The sequence below is a fragment of the Papaver somniferum genome, chromosome 1 (genome assembly GCF_003573695.1).
Source record: "Papaver somniferum cultivar HN1 chromosome 1, ASM357369v1, whole genome shotgun sequence".
Taxonomy (NCBI): Eukaryota; Viridiplantae; Streptophyta; class Magnoliopsida; order Ranunculales; family Papaveraceae; genus Papaver; species Papaver somniferum.
This window is the reverse complement of record NC_039358.1, coordinates 110,933,739-110,957,467: the sequence shown is the minus strand read 5'-3', so window position 1 is coordinate 110,957,467 and position 23,729 is coordinate 110,933,739. Positions and strand designations below refer to the sequence as shown.

General features: G+C 36.3%; 1 protein-coding gene across 4 annotated transcripts; it reads left to right on the top strand.

Moving 5' to 3' along the window:
* The first annotated feature begins 11,752 nt into the window (after nt 1-11,752).
* Nucleotides 11,753-17,504, top strand: LOC113296465. 4 transcript variants are annotated; one of them, XM_026544780.1, is made up of 17 exons: nt 11,753-11,968; nt 12,503-12,714; nt 12,811-12,947; nt 13,036-13,146; nt 13,241-13,342; nt 13,517-13,625; nt 13,730-13,930; nt 14,283-14,451; nt 14,557-14,638; nt 14,724-14,817; nt 15,103-15,199; nt 15,689-15,782; nt 16,098-16,170; nt 16,297-16,470; nt 16,589-16,708; nt 17,025-17,209; nt 17,383-17,504. In XM_026544780.1, exons 1-16 carry the CDS (start codon nt 11,935-11,937, stop codon nt 17,190-17,192), a joined length of 1,977 nt encoding a protein of 658 aa, XP_026400565.1. In that variant the 5' UTR covers nt 11,753-11,934; the 3' UTR covers nt 17,193-17,209; nt 17,383-17,504. The 4 variants fall into 4 exon arrangements, with proteins under 4 accessions (XP_026400565.1, XP_026400568.1, XP_026400563.1 ...); XM_026544783.1 differs by lacking the exon at nt 17,383-17,504 and having other exon boundaries at nt 13,241-13,339; nt 17,025-17,321; XM_026544778.1 differs by lacking the exon at nt 17,383-17,504 and having other exon boundaries at nt 17,025-17,321.
* The last annotated feature ends 6,225 nt before the right edge of the window (nt 17,505-23,729 follow it).

Below are 23,729 nucleotides of genomic sequence, written 5' to 3'. Positions count from 1 at the left end.
GACCGATTCACAAAGTGATTGAAACTTTTCATGACTATCGTCACTAGGTGAAGATAAACCTGATAAAAGCGAAATGCTTTACCAACACACGATTTCGAGATAAAAGATAAGCAATGAATGCTCAGCTCGAAATGTCAAATGTGTATGATCTAGTCCATATAGCATACGACTTTTGTCTAATAAGAAGTAGGAGATAGAAGAGATAGACTTTTGAGTGACAGATAAGTTCAAGTCTCCACATACCTTTCTGTTGATGAAGTTCCATGGTTCCTTGTATAGATCTTCTTCGTTGTATGATGAATCGCCATGAAGTCCTTGAGCTCACTTTTCTATCCTAGACTGAGACTTAGCTATGTAGTCTAGAAATCAAGACTTATAGTTTTGATCACTAACATTGACAAACATGCTTAAGATAGCAACGCATGCGAGGTTGACCGAGTTATGCTCTAACAATCTCCCCCTTTGTCAATTTTAGTGACAAAACTATTAATACATATGGAATACAAAAAAGATAAACTTTAGTGGCTCCTATTCCATAGTCTAATCTTCAACGTTCCATGAAATCTTCGTCCTTCCAAGTACTCCAATGATCCCAAAGGTTGTAAGTTTAGCATCATCGTTGTTGAAGATCCATAGCTATAACAATGAGAGAAATCGATATTCTCGATCATTATTATACAGTGTCATAGTATTATTATATAACATCAAAGTCCATTGTATCACGACTTTAATAATAATACTACGTTGATATGTATCACTCCCCTTTAGTCAATACTCCATCTCGATCATGGAAACCACTCCCCCTTACACAATGATCCAAAAACCATATGTATTTGTAGTGTGAACTACAGTATTTCTCCCCCTTTTTGTCAATAAAATTGGCAAAGGTACAAGAATGGGATCATAATGAAATTTCCACAAGAGACATTTCATGACCAAAAGAAAAATACATACCAACTTAATTTAGATGCAATCTAATAGCCGAAACTAACAACATTCATCAAGGAGTTTTAAGATACAAGATAACCCCTATAAAATTCAAAAGCCACACACCCCGCAAGATATTACCATTAAGCACAAGTTCAAAAGAACTCTCCCCTATTTGATGTCATTCCCGAGAGAACAACAAGAGCGACTTTAATTTCGAAAGAAAAGAAGGATTTTTTTATTGGACACCAAAAACCATATGAATGATTTTCTATATCCAAAGCTCAACCAAATTAACCACAAGTAAACCCATGATTAATTCAATTGGAATACGCAACTAAATCAAACCACAAAAGTGATCAATTTAATTGAAAGTGCTCAACATAAGTAAACTCACGAAGCTACGACTAAGTCAATCACACGGAGGACTAACTTAACTGTTCAAAAATACTCAACATAAGGAAAACCTTACGGAATATATGACTACATTAACCAATATAACATGATAGTGTAGCCTTTCATATACTCAACACAAGAACTTGTGGAATATATGAAAACTCAACTAGATTAATTACAAGAGAACCTATAATTAATCTAATTGGAATACAAACAACCAAACTAATCACTGAAGTAATCAATTTAATTATTTTGGGCTCAACATAAAAGAACTCATAGAACCTCGACTAAGTTCATTATAGAATACGACAACCTTAACCGTACATGTACTCGACATAAGAAAGAAAAATTATGGAGTACTAACTAAATAACCAAACTAGTTGATTAATTTAGTTCCTAATGCTCAACATATAGCATCTTATGGAACAACCGACAAAGCCAAGGTAAATCGACTTAGTTGTAAGGTGTTCAACATAAGACACACAATGGAGCCTTCACGGTAAAACATAATAAAATGGATCAATGAAGATCAATATCGTGGATAACATACAAGTATCTATTCTATTTTCCATCATAACGACATAATAGACTTTATCCTTGTTGAACAAAATATTTTATCCTATTTTCCATCAAATATATGACTGCATAGGCATAACTTTTGTATATGTCAAAAGACCATTCGTCATTTCATCAATACGAATACTGATTCATGAACGACTTTACTTTTGACTGCAATATGGGACCTTCAAGTTCACGGACGTAAACAATACATATCCCATAAAAATATTGCAATATCACAAACCATTAAAATACTGCAATAAACATCATCCTCCAAATATTTTTAGAATTTAATACCAATAAACCTAAAAAATAACATAAGAAGATGAAAACAAAAATAGATATGTGTAGTCACAATCATTGCTATTCAAAGCACTAGTTATTCTTCCAACTAATCCAAAAAGAAGACATCCTAGGCATCTAAAAAGACAAGCTAGAGAGAATCAGACTACATTGTTTCCCTGACAGCGAATAGGGATAAGGGCACAACAGGATCCTCACAGGACAATGAGTCTTCCGTCTTGTGAACGATAGCCTTCCCTGCATTATCAGAGACATGATTCTCTTTACGAAGATCATTGATTTGAGATTTTATGAGACCAAGGTCAGACACAACCTTTTCCAACTCAGATTTCACTTTATCAAGACCTTTTAGAGTATCAACAAGTTGTTGTTTTGCTTACCCAAAGTACTTAAGAAAGTCATGAAGAACTTCAGCAGAGATCATATCATCCTTCTCAACATCTTCATGAGAATAAGCAAAGAAGCATAAAGCATTGGGATGATCTTCATCTACAAGTGTTCTCTTCTTCTTGGAATCAACCTCAACAGCTTTGTCAATAAATCCTTTTGCAAAACCACCATAGCAAGAAGAGGAGGAAGACATTCTTGAAAATCCAAAAACCACCAGGAGTATACATACGTGACTTTCAACCCTAAGAAGTTGGATATATATTCTTTGGGGACAACAATTTAGGGTTTCAAACAGAAACTGTTGACTCGGGCCAGAACGGAATCCGTTCGAGTACAACAAATACCCATTGAGAAATAAAGTCCTTAAGATTTTTGAAAAACAGGACCTAAACACAACTTTTAAGACAGTATGCAACATCTTCTTTTGACTTAACTAATACTTGTTCTTAGCAGATCTGTCAACACAAGTTTAGATATGGATGATAAGAAAATAGCTTAACTTAACAGATGCAAGCAACAAGTATACTTCTTTTTTTTAACACTACTTACTCAACAGGATTTTATATGAGTAAGTTCTCGATCCTTGTGATTAATTAGCACAAGTACGAGCCACAGGCTCATCACGAGGTTTATGTCTTTGGTTAAGTTTGTTTTCCCTCTTAGTCTTAGAGAGGGATCCTGTTTGACATGAGAAATTATCATAAAATTTACTGTCATTGAAATAAGATACATAGTTAGAGTTCTTACCAGAAGTGCCTTGACATGAGGAAGAGGATAATATGTCGACAAGCTCTTTATATCTTCCAACTATCTTTTTAATATCTTATCTCATCTCATTGAATTTCCTTTCTTTTGGGATGACTCTCTCAACAGGATCAACGTTGCTTTCAGAAGCACAGCGGTTAACTTCCTTAGGATGATGTTTATTAAGACGTCTATTCTGCCTTTGAACATTGGAGGAACTCACTGTACTGACATTCCTGGTAGCATTCACAGGATAGGTACGAAAACCAATTGGCTCAATCATACGTATGTCAGTCACACCTTTGAGAATCAAATCTAGGGTGTGTTGAAGCTGAACTAAGGAGTCTTTATTCAACTTAGGGTTTCTCTTTTGTCTAAAAGAACTCTTGGTCTCACAGACGAGACATACCTTTTGGTCGTAAGAATAATTGGAGGAAGTCGTCTTAATATCATCATCAGAAGATTTGTGCTTTTTACAGAATGTCCTAATTTTGGTGGAAATATTAGGAACACTTGTTTTTACTTCTGAATGTAAAGCATCAGAAGTTCTTGGTATATTAGATTGCTTTGAATAACCTTGAACGGAGAGTTTATTCAAACGACGTTCAATATCCAAGGCATCCTTTACGAGGATGGCCTCAAGAGTTAAGCATGAAGAATGATCTTCAGCATTGTCATGGACTTTGCAATCTCTTACAACACCAAGAAGAACATTGACATAGTGTTTTAGTTGATCCAATCTGACAGCTTGAATTCTAACAACATTTAGAATCAAATTACTCTCTTCAGTTGTATCCCACCCATTAGAAGAGAAGGTCTCTTTCAAAGGGAGATCAAGAACACACCTGCCATTGTTTGTTTGTCTCTTCGAACCACAAGGTTTTTCTATATTCGAGATAAAATATCTTTTCTCTTTAATAGAATTAGACAAGAGATAATCTTTATTACTGGTGACGCGTTTATCAGAGAAAGTACTCTTGCCCATAGAGTCAGATCGCTACAAACACAGACTGATGAGGTCTTAAACGTGTTTGCCTGCTCTGATACTAATTGAAAAGGCGGGGGTCTAACAACACCACCCAATATTTCGATTAGCAATCCGTATGGACTAACTCCGAAATACTTTGCTAGAGAATCAACTAGACAGTCAGACTCAATCTAGATGAAAGTATCTCAAGGAGTTAATATCTCTCTCTTGATTTGATTTTTACTCAAGCTAAAAATAATAACGAGTCTTTATCAAATACAAGGAATACTTGGACGGTACCAAAGACCAATGTCCAAGGACCAATCAATATCAATCAACAACCAAAGGTTGGATTTCCAATTGATGATCACAAACGCACAACCTGTATTATTTCAATTATATAAAATATAATGCGGAAAAGAAATAACACAGACACCAGAAATTTTGTTAACGAGGAAACCGCAAATGCAGAAAAACCTCGGGACCTAGTCCAGATTGAATACACACTGTATTAAGCCGCTACAGACACTAGCCTACTGCAAACTAATTTCGGACTGGACTATAGTTGAACCCCAATCACTCCCACCGATCCAAGGTACAGTTGTACTCCTACGCCTCTGATCCCAGCAGGATACTGCGCACTTGATTCCCTTAGATGATCTCACCCACAACCAAGAGTTGTTGTAACCCAAAATCATAGACTTGATAATAAACAGATCTGTCTCACACAGAAAAGTCTATAAAAGGATAAATTTGTCTCCCACAGATAATCCCTAGGTTTTGTTCCGTCTTTTGATATAAAATCAAGGTGAACAGGAACCAATTGATAATCCGGTCTTATATTCCCGAAGAACAGCCTAGATTAATCAATCACCTCTCTACAATCCTTCAGGACTACACAAGCGGATTGTTGAGGAATCACAAACAGTGAGACGAAGATGTTTGTGACTTCTTTATCTTGCCTATCGGAGAACTCTCACGATCTCAAACCAATCAATCGATTGTACTCGTACGATAGAAGATGCAAGATCAGATCACACAACTACGACAAAGTAGTATCGGTATGGCTTCACAATCCCAATGAAGTCTTTAAGTCGTTAACCTGATTTTAGAGAAGAAAATCAAAGGTTAATGGAGATCGACTCTAGCGGGCGCACTAGTATCACACATACGTATGGGGATTAGTTTTGCACAATGCTAGATGTCTCCTTTATATAGCCTTCAAATCATGGTTTTGCCTTAGTTACAAAGCAATCCTTATTCACCGTTAGATGAAAACCTGATTTAGATTCAAGCTAATATTTCTCAACCGTTAGATCGAAAACTTAGCTTGTCACACACACTTGGGTAGACGTTTACTGGGTTCGTGAAAACCATGCCCAAACATGTACGTGTATGTTGGTTCAACATAGTAACCCAAAAGGTTAACCATATGAGCATTTCATATTAACCTTGTTCTTCTTCACCATAACTAGTTCAATTGACTCAAATGAACTAGTTAAAGAGTTGTTCAATTGCTATGAGATCTTATGTAACTACACAAGACACAATTGAAACAAAGATGATTCGGTTCGATTGAATCGGCTCATGAACATTATAGCCACGGTTTGCATAAAGCATTCCTTAGTAATTTAATGTTTCATGTTCATAGCACATCTTTAGATCATAACCTCTTAAGTTCACAAACAAGTTCGCGAACTTAAGTTAATAGGTTGAGTTTTCCAAACTCAGCAGAAATTCTCGGAAAGAGAACTTCCGGCAGTTCGCGGACTTAGCACACAAACGAGTTTTGGAAAATCCAGCATAAATTCTCGGTCGAGAACTTCCGACAGTTCGCGGACTTGGCAAGCCAATTCCACAATCCTCCCGATTTCTCTTGATCAACAAAGTTCGAAAACTTCGGTTCAAGGAATACATGGTTATGTAATCTAAACTCTCATTTTAATCATTGAGACATTCTCAGAGGACGCTATGTAGCCGTTATTAACAGACCGATTCACGTCAGAGCAATTCTCAAAGTGATTGAAATTTTTCATGACTTTCGTCACTAGGTGAAGATAAACTTGATCAAAGCGAAATGCTTTATCAATACACGATTTCGAGATAAAAGATAAGCAATAAATGCTCAGCTTGAAATGTCAAATGTGTATGATCTAGTCTATATAGCATACGACTTTTGTCTCATAAGAAGTAGGAGATAGAAGAGATAGACTTTTGAGTGATAGATAAGTTCAAGTCTCCACATACCTTTTTGTTGATGAAGTTTCACGGTTCCTTGTATAGATCTTCGTCGTTGTATGATGAATCGCCATGAAGTCCTTGAGCTCAACTACACTTTTCTATCCTAGTCCGAGACTTAGCTATGTAGGTTAGAAATCAAGACTTATAGTTTTGATCACTAACATTGACAAACATGCTTGAGATAGCAATGCATGCGAGGTTGACCGAGCTATGCTCTAACACAATGATTTTTAATTCTCAACTGAATAACAGGTGTGTTGTAGTAACTCTTATAAAATCCTAATCCAATAACATAGAGTTTCAGGGAATTTAAATGGCTTAAAAAAGAACATCCGATTGGGGGATACTTGAACTAATTGGGGGATATAAATTACTTCCCCCAACCAATTGTGTCTGCTAAGGGGTGTTTTTCGGGGGCGAAAATACTAAATTTAATTAAAAATATTATGAAAAGACTGTAATACCCTTTATCCTAAATTAAAATCTAAAACTTGAAATCAAATAACCAAATTCATATCCTCCATTTCTTCATCTGTTCCGGCACACTTGGTTAGGGTTAGGTTTTGAATTTTTTTTCTTCCATCTTCTTCTTCATCGTTCTTCATCGTCGATTCAAAAATATCTTCGTCGAATACCCCAATCTATCTATAATCATGCCTCCAAGAAAGAAACCCCCGCAATTAAAATCAAAATCACTTACTCAACAAAAACAAGAAGAAAGAATCAATCAGATTGCTATTGGAGAAGAAGAAGAGAACTCGGACAATCAAACTCCCGAAAAAATGACTTATATGAGAAGGTAAGTGATTTTGAACTGTTTTATGAGTGTTTAAATCGATTTAAGGCATTGAGTTTAGGTTAGAATCACGAACCCTAACTCAAACAGTTGAGTAACAGTCAATGCCGGCATTGAAATTAGTATGAATATAATGCCGATACTGAATTACGACATTGAAAATAATATGAATACAATGTCGGTACCTAGTTACGACATTGATTTTAGTATGAATACTATGCCGATTTACTGAATCACCTAAAACTGAATATTTTGTCCCGGCATTGATTTTAGGTTGAATACAATGCCGGTAGTTTGTTACGGTATTGTTTTAAATTAATTCGATTTGCCGAAAATCCACTTTTAATATATAGGAAAACCCTAGGAATTTGTTATCAGTACCGGCATTGATTTTAGGTTGAATACCATGTCGGTACTTGATTACGGCATGGATTTGAATTCTTACCTCTGTGCCGGCAGTGCTCTTTTGGTATCCGGGAACTGCTTAGGAATTACCTAAGACTACCGGCATTGTCCACAATTATTCGGCAATGCCGGCATCGTGTCCCGGTATAGTGTTTTTGTTAAATTACTATGTCGTTTTTGGTCTCGGCATTGTAGATATTTCGTGAATCAATGTCGGTGATGATGATTCTATGCCGTTTTTCAGTATATCTATGCCGGCATCAAATATGAAAGTGTGTTGTCTTATATTTATTTCGTGTTTCTTTTGATATAGAGCTAAAGCAAAGGAAGCTAAGAAGACAAAAGCTAAGGATGTTGGCATTAAGAAAAGAAAGAAAAACGATCTTGGTACTCCTCAGTCTCTGCCTCCTCAAGGGAGAGAACAATGTCGTAACAAGCGTTTGGGGGCAGGCTCTACGAGAGGGAAAAATGGGAGAGTGGTGACCGTAGTCGACTCGTAATCCGTGAACCTACTGGAACAGTTGAGCACAATGAGCAAGATGAAGAGGAAAGTGAGGAGGAAGATAATGAGGTTGATCCAAGTCAATTAGCAACCCAGAGCCAAGTTTTAGAGAAAGATGGTGGGCTAAGTCAAAAACCGACACAAGGCAAAGGCAAAGTAAAAGTTAAAGGTTCGCACCTTCCTCATACTGATGACATGATACCTGACCTTGATCGTGGTAGAATTTGGGGTAAAGCTTCGGATCTGAGAATCTTATTTGGCTACAAGGACACGTGGGCTCGTACTATCGATCTCTTTTTGCATTTCTCTCATCATATGTTTTATTGCCGAATGAGAGATGTTGAATTCTATTCCTCGGAGCAACTTACCATATTGAAGATATGAAGTCATCCTTTCCATTGAGATTTTCTCAAAATCCTTCTTGATCCTATCGATATCACTCTTAAAGTATTGCTTCATTGCCTCGGTGGTCGTAACCACGTCTACTTGGCTAGATGATATCTTTAAATCTCCCATGAGTGGACTATGCTATACTAGTTGCTTCATTCTCGTTGTGTCTATACCGGTTTGTCCATCCACACACAAAGTTTTCCGTGAACTTATCCAACCATTGATTCCGACAATATAAGGGGCAGTTGGATAAACTTCGTTTCAATTGGCAATAAACTTGTCCAAATTCTTTTCGTATGTATCCTCGGTAAGAGACCAATAAACTTTCTCCCAACATCTTTAAAATTCCAACCACTTTTTATGATTTTCCTCATGTTCTTTGTCCACTCGCTCTTTGATCTTTCCTCTTTCATCTTCTTCTTCTTCGGGTGATAGTTTGTTCTTGCGAACGTCTTCCTCTAGTTGAACAATCATTCTCTTCTTAATATCCGCCTTAGTGGGTTAAAACAAAGCATGACAAGCTTTTATCACATTTTGACGTATATGATATGTACATAGATAATTTTGTGCATCCAGGAAGACGTCGGATATTGCAATCATTAATGCGCCATCTTGATCGGTTATGATGACCCTCGGAAGATGATTTTCCCGGAAGAATAATTTCAATTTTCATAATGCCCATTTATAATTATAATCCCTCTCGTTTTCCATTAAACACCAAGCCAATGTGAATGATACCATGTCCGATGTTTGCCCCACGATGTTGAACAACGACATATTGTATTTGTTTGTCTTGTAGGTGCAATCTATCATAAGAACACTATAACATGTTAGAGAAAATTTTGCAAGCAAAGGATACGAAATGAATATTTGAAGGGGCTTGTTGTCCGGCCCTCTTTTAATGATACGCGTGTAGTTATGATCCCAAACTATCTTCTCAAATTCTTGCATAACGCTCCTCCCTTTCCATTCCATCCTTCTAATACTTGCTTGTGCGCTATAAATCGTACTTAGAGAAGACACGTTTGTCCAATCCTTTTCCTTGAAGCTTCTGAGAATTTGTCTTGGTTTTGACACATGCTTTGGTCAATCTCTTTACATCCTCCATTTCATGAGGTTTTAGCTTCGCAACTAGGGAGTGACCAACAAAATCTTCCGGATTTGGGTGGTTATGACGGCCGAACCACACTATACAATCTCATTCCTTGACCTTGTCTCTTAAATAGAATACAAGCTTAAAGGGGCAATTATCCTTCCTCGAACGAGTCTTTATACCCTATTAATCTTCTTTGGATATACATAACCCTTTCTCTTGTGGCTATTCTTCTCCTTGTATACCCCACTTCTCTTGCAAGCCATCTTAAAACGAATCTTTGAACCTTGGGTATTCCTCACCAACACACACATTTTCTCTTTAGCCCAAGCGATTGCTTCCATTTTAGATTTTATTCCCTACATAAGGACAACAATGGGAGATTATAAGGTTCATTACAAGCAATCCATTAGTAAAGTTCAAGATACTAGATGAAAAGTATTCTTTGGTAACATACCAGAGGCATTTTATAGTATTCCGACCAAGTGGTCTTGCATTTGTTGGATCAATATATGTCACAACCTAAGGATCGAATGAAAAGAAAATAAATTAGTTCCAAAAAAAATCAAATACTATGCCAGACCACAATTCCGGCATGCTCGACCAAGGTCCCCGCATGGTCGAACTGAACCGAAACTGAAGACCAAATTTGAAACGTTTTCCGGCATACAAATTTCAGTTGAAATCAACGTCGGAAACATAGGTGCCGGCATGCTCGTTATCTAAGGTTCCACGCCGGAACTCTGTACCGGCGTGTTGGATAATTAATATACCATGCCGGTATTTAGCTTTGGAAGACGCTGTTTCCTGTATGTTTTTTTGGTGGTACTGGCATGGTAAGATTAGAATTGAACTATGCCGGTATCATACTCCGTAGAATATTCCGTGGTAGGTAAAAAATAACTTTTGTAATGACATGATTTTTTCGGTTGCACACAATGCCGGCTTGCCTTTCAAAATGGGGGATATTTTAGGCCGGCATGGACATAGTATGAATACCATGCCGGTAATGGAACTGTCGGCATTGTATTCATACTACGTCCATGCCGGCACCGAGCTATTTCAGCTGCAATAATGGTGGATTCAAAGAAAAAAATCAAATTTTCAACACATTGGCACCTTTACCTGAGTATTGGGAGTGCTTGTATGTTGAACTAGTTTACTCTCTTGGGCCGGTTCTTCAAGAAACTCTCCATGCTCATAAAAATCATGATCTAAGGTTGTTGGTTCCACAAATACTTGCAATTTTGAGTTGTTGTCATTAGCAAAAGATTGAAGATATGCTTCTTGTTGTAGTTGAGCTAAAGATTCAGCGGCAATTCTCTCTTCACAATCATCCTCCATTTTCACCAAAAAAAGTTCCCTCTCAAGTTTTTCCCCTCCTTCTACTCTCACCTCACCACCCAAATACAAATAAAAATACACACTAATCATTTATCAAATAATCTTATGAATTTACTGATTATAATTAAGCACTAAGCATGATTCGTGAGGGGTAGATTAGGTATTAGGTAAAATACTTAGATAAGGGGTGACCCAGATTTGATATTTAAATCCAATTTTTGTCCTTTTCCTTTATCCCCCAATTAACTCAAGTATCCCTCAATCGCGCCTTCTTAAAAAAATCTCCGACCACTAACAAGAGACTGTAAGAAAATCTCCAAAAATCTCAATGGACTAACGATAGATTTGGGAACTCTCTGGAAGTCCAGAAGAATCTCAATTGACTACCCCAGTTAGTCCAGGCTTTTAAGTCGAGAGATTTTTAAGTATCAAAGGGAAGCCCCATATATCCCAACTAAATGATGGGGCGAAAATGTATATGACGCAAATATTATGCAATAACCACCTGATATCATCGGAAACGTCAGTTCGTTTTCACATGGAATCAAGGACACGAGAGCTAAGCTCGTGTAACCCAACACCGACCCTAACAATCACACACGCATACAGGCGTACAGTAACTCACACGTGGCAAACCAAAATGAAGTCGGTTTAAAAACCAACACCAGAAGATTTATCAATAATGGAACAGGAACCTGTTTTAAGCAGTTAAAGTTACGAGGAAAGAAAAGAAATGTTAAGACACAGTATCCAGCACTAAAACTAACCAATCCCTTCTGTTAATAAGATTTTCTTGGCGAGAAATTTTTACATGCTCTACCTCGTTTCTTCTACACATTCCATCTGAAAATCGAAACTCCCATCTTTAGATTGATCTAATGGAGAACCAAGCAGATATGGAGAGTACAGTAGGTTAGTCACTCTCTGCAATTTATGTTTAACTTCGCTTTTTTTGGTTAAATTTAGTGGTGTATTCTGTGATCTAGGGTTGTGTATTCCTTTTACAGAATTGGCTGAATTTAGGGATTATGATTAATGATATGAGAAATACAGTTGTTGTTTAGCATGTGCTTGTCAAATGTTAATGGTTTATAGGGTTTCTTGAGAAGTAGATTCTCAAGGGTATTTAATTGTTTTGATTTGAGTAGAAATGGAAATTGCATTTTGGTAGTCTATAAACAACATTGTGTGTGTCACCATAAAATGTTACATTCATTTCAATTGAGGTCCAATTTTCATAAAAGTGACTTTTGAGTTGCAGTTTTGGAGAGAAAATGAACCAAGTAGAAGGAATTAGATTCTTAACATGTCGGACTTGTAGGGGTAGTGATCTCCCTCTACTCATTAGAATGCCTATTGTTCGGTATTTTTCTTCATGATGTTGATATTGCAATTTGAGGTGGTAAGGCTTTCATTCAATGCGTGTGTTCTGTTTATTCTACTTAGGAGGAAATACTCAGGTTGGCGATGTGCCTCCGGTGGAAGGTGTTGCTGGAGGAGGGACGGCCTATGGATGGAATGATGGTGGATTCCATTCAAATCCTATCCGTGGAACTGTTGACCCCACTAAAGTTCCGTCTTCGGAGCTATTGCACGTTTGGTGCATGCCAAGTACATCAAATGTCTGTCAGCAAGAAGTGCCGCGATCTTTGGAGTGTGTAAGAGGACTGACTATGTCCTATTCATGTTTTTCCTATGTTTGGTTACTTAGTAGTTTTCAGTATGCGGTATTCTGAGCTTTTGTTGCTTTGAAGATAAATCTTCTGGCGGCAAGAAACGAAAAGGAGAGTGCTCAACTTGCTATTCGACCCAAAGTTACTTGGGGTGGTCCTGATATTGCAGGGGTTGTACAAGTTCACTGTACTGATCTATGTTCTACTTCCGGTGGTAGGTCAGTTTCTCGAAATCATTTAGGCATCATACTCATTGTGGAGTAATTTGATGTAAACGATTTCTCTTTTGCTGATGGTGTTCCGCAGGTTAGTTGTCGGAGAATCATTGACTTTGAGGCGTGTGGTGTCTATTTTAGGTGTGCCTGATGCCCTTGTTCCCCTTGATCTCCCTGTGACTCAACTGAACCTGCTTCCTGGGTATTCTTCATATGAAATTTTGAAAGGTCTGCATTGATTACAGATGATTCCAATCTTCTCATTGTCACTAATGGATATGGTTTCATTAATGCAGGGAAACAACAGCTATATGGGTATCTGTAGATGTCCCTGCAGGACAACCCCCAGGGCAATACGAAGGGGAGATTTTCGTGACCGCTTTGAAGCATGCAGAGTGGTTACCTATCTTGTTTACTTCAGTTAAATATTCATTTTGCTAAATAATTAAAATTTATCACAAAAAGATAGAATTGTAGGATCTCATAACTTGTAAAATATTATTTACTCCAAACTGATTTTTTTTATTTGGTATTATTTGGTGACGAGGGTTTATTCACTTTTTGGAAACCAGGTCTTCGGCAAAATGTCTAACTAAAGCTGAAAAGCATGAAATATATAGAGCACTAAGGGGATGTCTTGATGCTGCGGAACAGATTGATATACAGGCACAGGAGGAAGTGGTGGGTGTGTAAATTATACAAGTCTGGAACTCTAGATATCATGGGGATACTGTAGCTGGATGGGTATATCATAACAACTTTTTTTTTTTTTTTTTTGCATCTAGGTTCAAAGAATGAAAATGGCCAATACAGATTTAAAGAGAATTCTGGCATCACCAACTTTTAGTGAGTGTTCTCTAGATAATAGCGTAGTGGACATGATGGATGAAGACGGCTTCACAAATCTCTCAGTCCGTATTAAAATAAGTGTGACCGTGTGGGACTTCACACTTCCAACAACACCTTCACTTCCAGCTGTATTTGGTGTATCCTATATCATTTCTGTGGATTAGTTGTTAGACTACTGAATATCTCACGTCACTGAAAACACGTTTTCGCGACTAAGACCTCACTACTTATTTCTTGAAATTTAGTTAATGATGCAAGTTATTTGCTCGCTCATCCTTCTGAGGAGTTGGATACACACTTACAAATTGACGTAGTAAATCAATGTATGTGATTGACAGAGCACACAATTGGTGATGATATCTTTCTTAGTGTTCCTTGGATGAACTTCACCCAAAAATGAGGGTGCAAATGCTGCTTCTTTGTCTTGTGTTGTTATTCCGAATGATGTGATCTCGCGTCTGCCTTTTTCTGCTTCCTTCACTGTCTTAGATATCTGAAACTGTGATTGAGGATCGTTATGGTATACGACATGGCAGTGATGAATGGTATGAGGCCTTGGATCAGCACTTCAATTGGCTCCTCCAGTATAGGATAAGCCCGTTCTTCTGCAGATGGGCTGATGGTATGCGTGTGTTGGCTTACACCTCTCCATGGCCAGGTAACCAAGTTAAACAAGCCTGATGATGGATGGCCGTGTTAGACAATTGATGGACGAAGCCTGAACTTTTCCTCTCTATTTTTTGTGCTTTCGTTGTCATCATAGCGGACCATCCCAAATCAGATGAATACTACTCTGATCCTAGATTGGCAGCTTATGCTGTGCCATACAATCCAGTATTTTCCAGGTATGCTCTTTGCAGAAGAATCCTGTAATGTACTTTTAGGTGATGAAATCTGATAATCCACCATTGGGCGTTTGCTGTGTTACAGTGGTGACTCAGCTAAGGACATCTTGCGGAAGGAGGTTGAGACATTGAAGACAAAGACGCACTGGAAAAAAGCTTACTTCTACTTGTGGGATGAGGTATGAACATATGTGCTCAATTGCAGTAGAGCTTGTCAGTTAGTGATGTTCAGGTAAGAATTGAGTTGCTATCTTGGCGACTGGATTTGGTCTGCAATAATTGCAGCTTTTCATGCCTGAACAATCCTTGAAATCTCTTTAATTATTTAGTTATTTGGAAATGAATTTGTAAATCTTCATTGCTATTCTTGCAATTGGTTACATATTTACCCTGCCTTATTGAAATAATGTCATGCTATAATCTTCTTTGTAATCCAAAATCCGTCCTTCCTTGCTTACTGCCAGCCGATAAATCTGGAGCAATATGATTCCATCCGCAAGATGTCCACTGAAATACGTAGCTATGCACTGGATGCTCGTGTTTTGACAACTTATTACAGTGGTAAGAATTAATCTTTCTTTTTTTTTTCTCTCATTATATCCATCCATTGGACTGTTGTGCATCTTCTTTCGAATCCAGATGTCCGACAGTGGACCTTGGCTGTCTGATATCAATCAGAGGGTACCTAAGGTCCGATGCCATGAGATCACTTTTGTCTTCATAGTTTGTAACATTGTTAAAAGTGGGATCTTGGTCAAGCTAAAAATGCTGGAGAGAGAAAACGTAATGAGTCTAATGACTTGCTTTCTTCACATGCTTTAATGAATTTTGTAGGTGTTTGCACAATTTTCTCATTAGGTTTTTACCAATATTCTGATATTTGGTATCGACCTTGTTACTCTTCTTGACTTAGTATTGGTGCAACTACTGCTCATGCACGCAATGTCCTTCGTTCTCGCATATCTTTTGGTGTAATGAATACAAAGTACTACCCATTTGATAGCCATTTGGAGTTCCTTCTTTTTCTGATGAATTATTTCGTCCTTGTAGGGCCAAGTGATGCACCTCTTGCACCTAGTACCTTTGAGAATTTTATAAAAGTTCCTAAACTTCTGCGTCCTCATAATCAAATATATTGCACAAGGTACTTCAATTGATTGTGATTTACGTAGGTTATTTTGTTTCATAATCAGCGGCCTTTCCCTGTCATGTAAAATCGGTTGCTGAGCTTTGTGATGATATTCCCTTTTAGTCTTACTTCCTGGCTGAAAATTCAATTTACAATTTTCGAGTAGGTTTTGGTAATTCAACTTGTTGGAGACATGTTTGTATGATTTACCTTTTACAATGCATGTCTTTAGGAACTAGATTAGAAAAACGAATATATTTGTGAGAGTCATTTCAGGACTAAAAGTTTAGAACAGTATTGCGTCCTTATGTTCATTTCTCCCTTTTGTAGTGAGTGGGTTTTGGGGAATCGAGAGGATTTGGTGAAGGATATAACAGCTGAGTTGCTACCAGAGATGGGTGAGGTAATACTTAACTGGAATATTTTACCCTTGAATCTTCTTTTTGCTCGGGGCATCTGTGCAGTCCCTTATGCTGTTGTGTTTATATTTACCAAGTATCTAAAGCTCAAGTTTTATTTTCTTTGGAAGGAATGGTGGACATACGTCTGCTTGGGACCCACTGATCCTCACCCTAATTGGCATCTCGGCATGCGAGGAACGCAACACCGTGCAGTGATGTGGCGAGTTTGGAAAGAAGGTGGCACAGGGTTCTTGTATTGGGGTTCTAACTGCTATGAGAAGGCTACAGTGGCCAGTGCGGAGGTACTTTTACCTGAATATTTCACCCTTTTCAATTAACATATAGGAGGATAGCTTTCGACTTTCTCATCTTGACGCATAAGAATAAAAATGAGTTATTTTTTAATCTTTCTGTTGGCAGATAAGATTCAGGCGTGGACTTCCTCCGGGTGATGGTGTGTTGTTTTATCCTGGTGAGGTGTTCTCTTCAAAACAACTGATCGCTTCAGCCAGGCTAGAGCGCATCTTAAGCGGCTTGCAGGTACTCAGTTGTGGTCCTCCTATGCAACTTCTTACAGCATACTTTCCCGAAAATTGTGTTATCTGTTCAAATGAGAAGGCTCGTGGCACCATAAATCTCCCAAACTGTAGGTTTTAACAGAAAGTTGCCCATGGCCCTAGAAACGTTTCTAGGTCTGGAATTGTGCCTACCCAAGTTATATAGCTTCTAAATAAAGCCCGACTCGCATTTTTTTGGAGATCATGTCTTCTTTATATGCTTATTCCTATATTACATCCAGACTTATTCTTTTTAAGATACGATTTGGCATTCATTTTCATCCTTGTTGGCTGCGCAGGATATTGAATATTTAAATCTGTATACATCTAAATACGGGAGAGATCAAGGCCTTGCCTTGTTGGAGAAGACTGGTGTATATTTAGGTCCTGAGAGATACACCCTTGACCACATGGCAATCGATGTGATGCGGGCTGAGATTTTTAACGCATGCAGATCTGATCATTGATTTTCTCTCTTCAATAGGTACTTCTGTTTTCTCATTAGTACCTGTTAAGGTTTTTGTTGTATATAATATTAGCCTTCATACAATTAACTTTATATAATATATTTATGAAAACGTTAATTACCCTCTTTTTGAACAAACTAGTTTCACGCAATGTCCTTGACATTTTTGGAACATCATTTTGTGGATGTAGTGATTACAAGGATATGGCTGTATTATGTGTCCTACAAGACAAGTAAATATACCTAACTAGTTGGGACTTGAGAGCAAACTTAATTATTGTAGATTCATGAAAAGAAATACTCCTACTTGCATTTAAAATTCACTTTGGCAAGAAATGGGTCCATACTTTTAGTACTTTCTAAATATGGGTGGTATTAAATTAGTGTGTTTATATGGATAACCTGTTCTTTTTATTCTAAGGCAGTTTAGTGGTACCCATGCTTGACCTTTTGGCAAATTGAAGTATCTACCTATGGTCAACAATATCAGTTCATCTTCGTATTAAATTATTGAACTAATTCTGTTTATCTTTGATTAATTAAGACACAGCACCTAATTTTTAAAGTACATCAATTCTAGTTTGATGCTGTGTGCAACATGTCTGTAGAAGTAGTTGTTTTAATAATGCATACTGGTACGTGCTGGTAATTATGGGCTTTGCATGGTACTGTTTTGATTCTCATCATGCGGATGTTTGCGTATCTTTACATTAAAAAATGTTGGTTACTTCAAAATTTTAGTTGATTAGTACCAACACTGAGCTGCATTATATGACTTTTGACGCAACTTAAAGCGATAGAACAAAAGAAAGCTACTGATGCATCTTTTCATGGCGTATGCTCTTGTTGTGACCTAACATCCCCGATAATTGTAACATACGTGTGGTTGAGTAGCATATCTGTGTAGTGGGGGACCTGGAAATGACAGTAACTATGTCTTTGGGTTACTTTTTTCTTGGCAAAACATTGTTTACCTTCTTTTCATAAAGTTATTATAGACGAAAGAACCTACTTGACTACACCGAGTAGTCATTGACCCATAAATTCACAAGACCCTACCACCCATTTTCATCATAATAGTATGGAAAAAAATATGAGGTAAAGTAGGAGAGAAAGTGCATTGATGAGAAGATCCTCCTGGCCCATAATTATGATCGAAAAAAAGAGATTCACTTTTGGAGCAAAATTTGGAAAGCAAGAAAGTACTAGAGTAGATCAATATTTGGTCCCTTGCTCTTGCATCTAATAACATACACAATACGGAATGTACTGGACCTCGTTTTATACTGCTTGTTTATAGCAAGACTCTAGGACCAAAGGAAATCAAATCAGAGTTTTTTTTTTCTGGACCACGTATTAGTTCCCAGTCCCAGCCAGCATTTGTTTGTTATATAACCTTGACGTTGGGGTCTTGTGTTTGGATTCCTCAATGACAATCATTGGAACATGTTTAGAAGAAGAGATATGGTTGAACATGTTTAAGTGTATTGATCTATCATTCAAAGATTTCGAAGACGTCTGCTATCGATCTGTTATTATTCATAATCAATAAGATTTAGAAGAATTTTGCTTTGTCCATAGTCTAAATATCATCAACTTTTATGATCTCTGTTCTCGGTTTAAGGAAAAATCAAAAGTGGAGAACCGGAAAGTACGATGTACCTGCCAAACGACTGCTGCCCCAATGATTTAGTTTTGGTCAAAGACTCAAAGGGAGCACCTTGAAATATTTTTTTCCTTTTTAACAATTTTGAACTTCTTTTTTGAAGCATAACAATTTTAAACTAATAAATGTAGTCCATTGTTTTTCCTTTCCTCTCTTTTACATCATCGTTATCATGAACAATGTTGCTCATAATGCATACAGGCTTTCCTTGGATTTTGCATGTGAGAATCGAATTTTCATGATCAGAAGGTTGATAATAGTACCGCTTTGCTCCACGGATTGCCAAACTTAGTGTCGCTAACCCTAAACAACTAATCCACTGAGGCCCCATCCTTTATTTAGTCCCTGGTTTGCAATTCAGTATGTGAGAGAAGTTTGGGACGGAGAGAGTTCATGTATTATTCAGCTCAACAAAATGTCAGAATGTAAATCATTTCTACCATCCATTAACCATTCGTGATCCGGAGACAATTCAGAATGTGGTTGTGCAAGCATAACTCGTTTGGAGACGTGTGTTGGAAACAATAGTACAGAAAATAAAAAGTTCAACGAACAATAAAGTTGAATAAACAGCTGGGCTGTGTACTACTAGGTCACTGTTTTTAACATATTTTGACATTGTGCCTCTTTTTATTGTGCTACCAGAAAACTTATGTCGATAAAACAATTGGTTTCTCTTGTTCAGTTTTCTTTTGTTTTTTTTGACATCATGAGAAATTGATTAGCCACTTGTAAAATAATCTCCAAACTGATGACAAGTATAATGAAGGGAAGGCTGAATAAAATCATATCTCTTTTTGAATCTATCTTCCGTCTTGGAAAGCAAATGTTAGGCAACATTACAATTGCCCATGAGTTAATTCACTAAATGATCAGTACAAAAAAATAAGAAAGGGTAGATGAGTCTTAAAATTAATATGTCAAAGGCTTTTTACTAGGTGGAATGAGATTTTTTACTTCAAATTATGACTAAGTTAGGTTCTAACGAAAAAATGGTGTAATCTAATTTCTGAATGTATCTCTACAACTAATCATCGGGGCTTAAATGGGGCCCCAAGAAATAATTAGTGGCCTCAGAAATTTTATTCGCACTCCAAAAAATCTATTTCCATCCCAAAATATAGTGAAAATACTGTTTTACCCTTCACTAAACCTAAAACTTAAAATTTTATTAACCCTTAATTCTAAACCGCAACTCATTTTCATTTTTAAATCCAAAAAATTAATCAGTCCCCTCCTCCCCTCCCTCTCGATTCTCCGTCATTACTGAAAAATAAGAGTCGTCAACCTCATAGTTATATACCCTAACGATTTTTCATATGCATGTTATTTGTATGAAAAATTGTTGATGTCTAGAATGTAGGAGATAACGACCCTTTTTCTGGATTTTGACGACCCCTTTTTATACACTAACGACTCTTTATGACCAAAAACTATATCTCTGTCCAAGAAAATGGAAGGATCGTCATTGTTTATTGGAGAATCGTCACCAAATTTGGTAGAGTCGTCATGATATTGAAGTGTTTCAAAAACGACCCTCAAAACGACCCTCATAATTCGTCATTGTTTCTTGACGACTCTAAACAGTCGTTAATGCTTATAAAAGAGTCGTTATCCTCTTCTAAGATTCGGAGATACATTAATGGGTCGTCAACGACCCTCATGAGTCGTCTTTGCTTATTGACGACCCTAAATAGTCGTTAATGCTTATAAAAGAGTCGTTATCTTCTTCTAATATATTTCCGCCATTAATGATTCTTCAAAGAAGATGACGACTCTTTTATAAGCATTAACGACTGTTCAGAGTCGTCAAGAAATAATGACGAATTATGAGGGTCGTTTTAGAAACTTTAACGATTGTTAAGAGTCGTTATTGAAATACTTCACTACCTTAACGAGAAAGGAAAGAATGAAAATGGTAAAAAGGGTGTGTACGTATCTTTAAGGCCTGGAAGTCCATTTGTAAATCTTTGAGTGGAAGAGAAAAGGCCTTCAAAGTATGCAGAACTTTAATGTTGCAAAGATAGTAAAAATGGGATGGAAACTTAAAGAAAATCCTTCTTCTCTTTCGGCCACTGTCTCAGAAACTAAATATTATTTTAGGTGTGATATACTACATATCAACACTAAACCTAAACAGAAGAATGATTGGATTTGAAAAATAATTCTCACATGGGTTCACACAATAAAAAAAAAATTGTTCCTGAAAAATTGGCAATGGAGAAAATATTGATATTTCATAAAATTACTGGATACAAGGTACTAACCACCTATACCAAAGCCGGCAGTTGGAGTCGAAGACTTTAAAAAGGTAAGACAATTCATAACCACAACGAAAACTTCGGATCAACCCAATTTTTTGATTTGTTTTGAGCAAGACACGTTGACAAGATAATAATGAGACTTCAAATATCAACTACAAACATGGAAGATGAGCCTCAGTGGACTCTGAATAACACAAGTAAATTTTCTGCTAAATCTTTATACAATTCTATTAATTCTACTGGTGGTGATACTAAGGATTTGAGTAAAATTTGAAACATGCAGGCAACCTCTTATGTTAAAACCTTTGTTTGGAAAATTACTCACTCCATACTTCTCAATAGTACGAGAAAGGCAACAATTCTTCCGAACGTAATAAATGCATGTTGTACTTTGTGTAATGATGGTGAAGAGTCCCTTACCCATCTATTTCTTCAGTGTAATTTATGTCACATGTATGGATGCATTTGAAATTTGATATGAGCTATATTGTTAACGATAGTTATAATTTTCATGAATGTCGGAATTCTTGCTTTGGTAACAATGAAGAAATGGCTCTGCAATGGAAATGACCGGACTTATGTGGTATTATAAGATGGCATGTCTGGAAAGAAAGATGCAACCTAGTCTTTAGAAAGACAAAACAGAATAGTGCTGAAACAATTAGAAAAATAATAAAATACATTAATAGTTTCATGAATATTAGAAAAACCGGTTTTGACATACGACAAAATCTTTATTATAACGAATTAGACGATGAATTTCTAAAAATAGTTCAAGTAGAACCTGATAGAAATAAAGTGTTCATGTATATCAAGATTGACATTGTCGTATCTATGTCAAACCTTATTACTGTTTATGGGATTTGTTTGGCGCTTACTAAATATGCACGGATAATGGAAACAAAAGTATTGTGTGTTAATTATAAAACCAGATAGTGAGAGCGACTGAAGATGCTTTCCAACGGGAGACACAAACAAGTGGACATAACATCATATTTCAAATTGATTGTGAACTTACTTTAATGTTGTTAATGGGAATGTACGCGAAAGCTTGTGAAAAATAAGATACAAAAATTAACGAAGATTTTGGAATCAGACAAATACTTGAATAAATTTTAAAGTTCAAGCTTTCATTTTAAAAAGTAGATTTGATATCATTGATAGCGCGTTTGGATATAATTCTGCTTCTGACTTCTGCTTTGCCAGAGTCAAGATATTTTGCTTCATAAAAATTTAACTTTTTTGCTTCTAGAAGTCGTTTTAAAATTCTACACCCAAACTGACTTCTTACTTTTTGACTTTCAGAAGTCAAAAAGTTACTTCTGGATGTGTATCCAAACGCGCTATGAACAACTCATTTATCAACTTATTATAACAGGTGTGATGTAAAACATCATTGGACTGGTGAAAATCTTAAGGTTATTTTAAACAATTTGAATTTCCAATTCTGGAATACCAATGTGACCAACCCTCTTATCAATATATGAGATTTTTCCTCCATTTTGAAAAAAATTAACACGGCACTACGTTTATGGTTTTAAACATATGCCTCAATAATTTGAATTCAGCATAAAAGAATGCACACATCAACACCCTTTAACATTTGTTTCAAATCTTCATTGTTTTTAGGAGATTTTATGGTGTTCTGGTGTTTTTTTTTACCCTTTTTGTTTATGTCTTCTCCTTTATGGAGATTCTCTATGCGCTCTCATGGCGTTTCTTTGTGATTTCAATGAAGATTTTGGGTAGAAGTTCAAGTGTGGTGATCAAGATTCAAGACTATGGGCATATTATTCTCATATTTTTATGAGTAGATATCTTTTTCAAGAAGAAAAAACCTTATCAAAATGGTTGGATTATAATCCCAAAACCATTCTTTCAATCTTCGGATTGGTTGGAACTCTTGTTGGTAGTTCGTTACTTCTCTTCATGGTTAGTACATTTTAGTTGTATTTCGATCTTTGATGTTGATGTTCTTGAAGTCCATGTAATCTCTCTATTTTATCATAAATGAAATTTATAAGATTTAGAAAAGAAAAAAGAAAAAAAAAACTTTAACATAATCTTATTCTGTGATAATTCAATGATTATGATTTTAACATGCAGTTCAAATTTGGAGTTTAGTGCACTTTTTTTTCAATGATACATAAAAGTAAGTTTCTTAGATTTTTAGTCATGGATTATGAAGTTTACAAATAAATAGAAAAAGATCTTCCTCAAGCTCAGGTAAAGTTTACAAATAGAAAATACAATTCAACAACGGATCGAATTGTCAAGAAAGCAAGAATAAAGAGCCTTCAAAATATGTCTACGAAATTACAACAAAAAATTAAGAAATCTAGCATTATCTCTAATGTATTTGATAGAAACGAAATTCTAAATCTTATGTACTATATTTGCTAGTTAATATATTTTCATTTTCCCATAAAAAAATGGATTATGAAGTTTAAATCTAATAAAAAATTAAAAAATTAAAAAATATTCAATATAACATAATATTTTAAAAAGTATCTTTGTCCGCTGGTGTATAGCAATCACTATGGTCATTAATATAATAGATATTTATCTAATGTTTTGCTTGCAGATACTCAGCGTCCGAGAAAGTTAG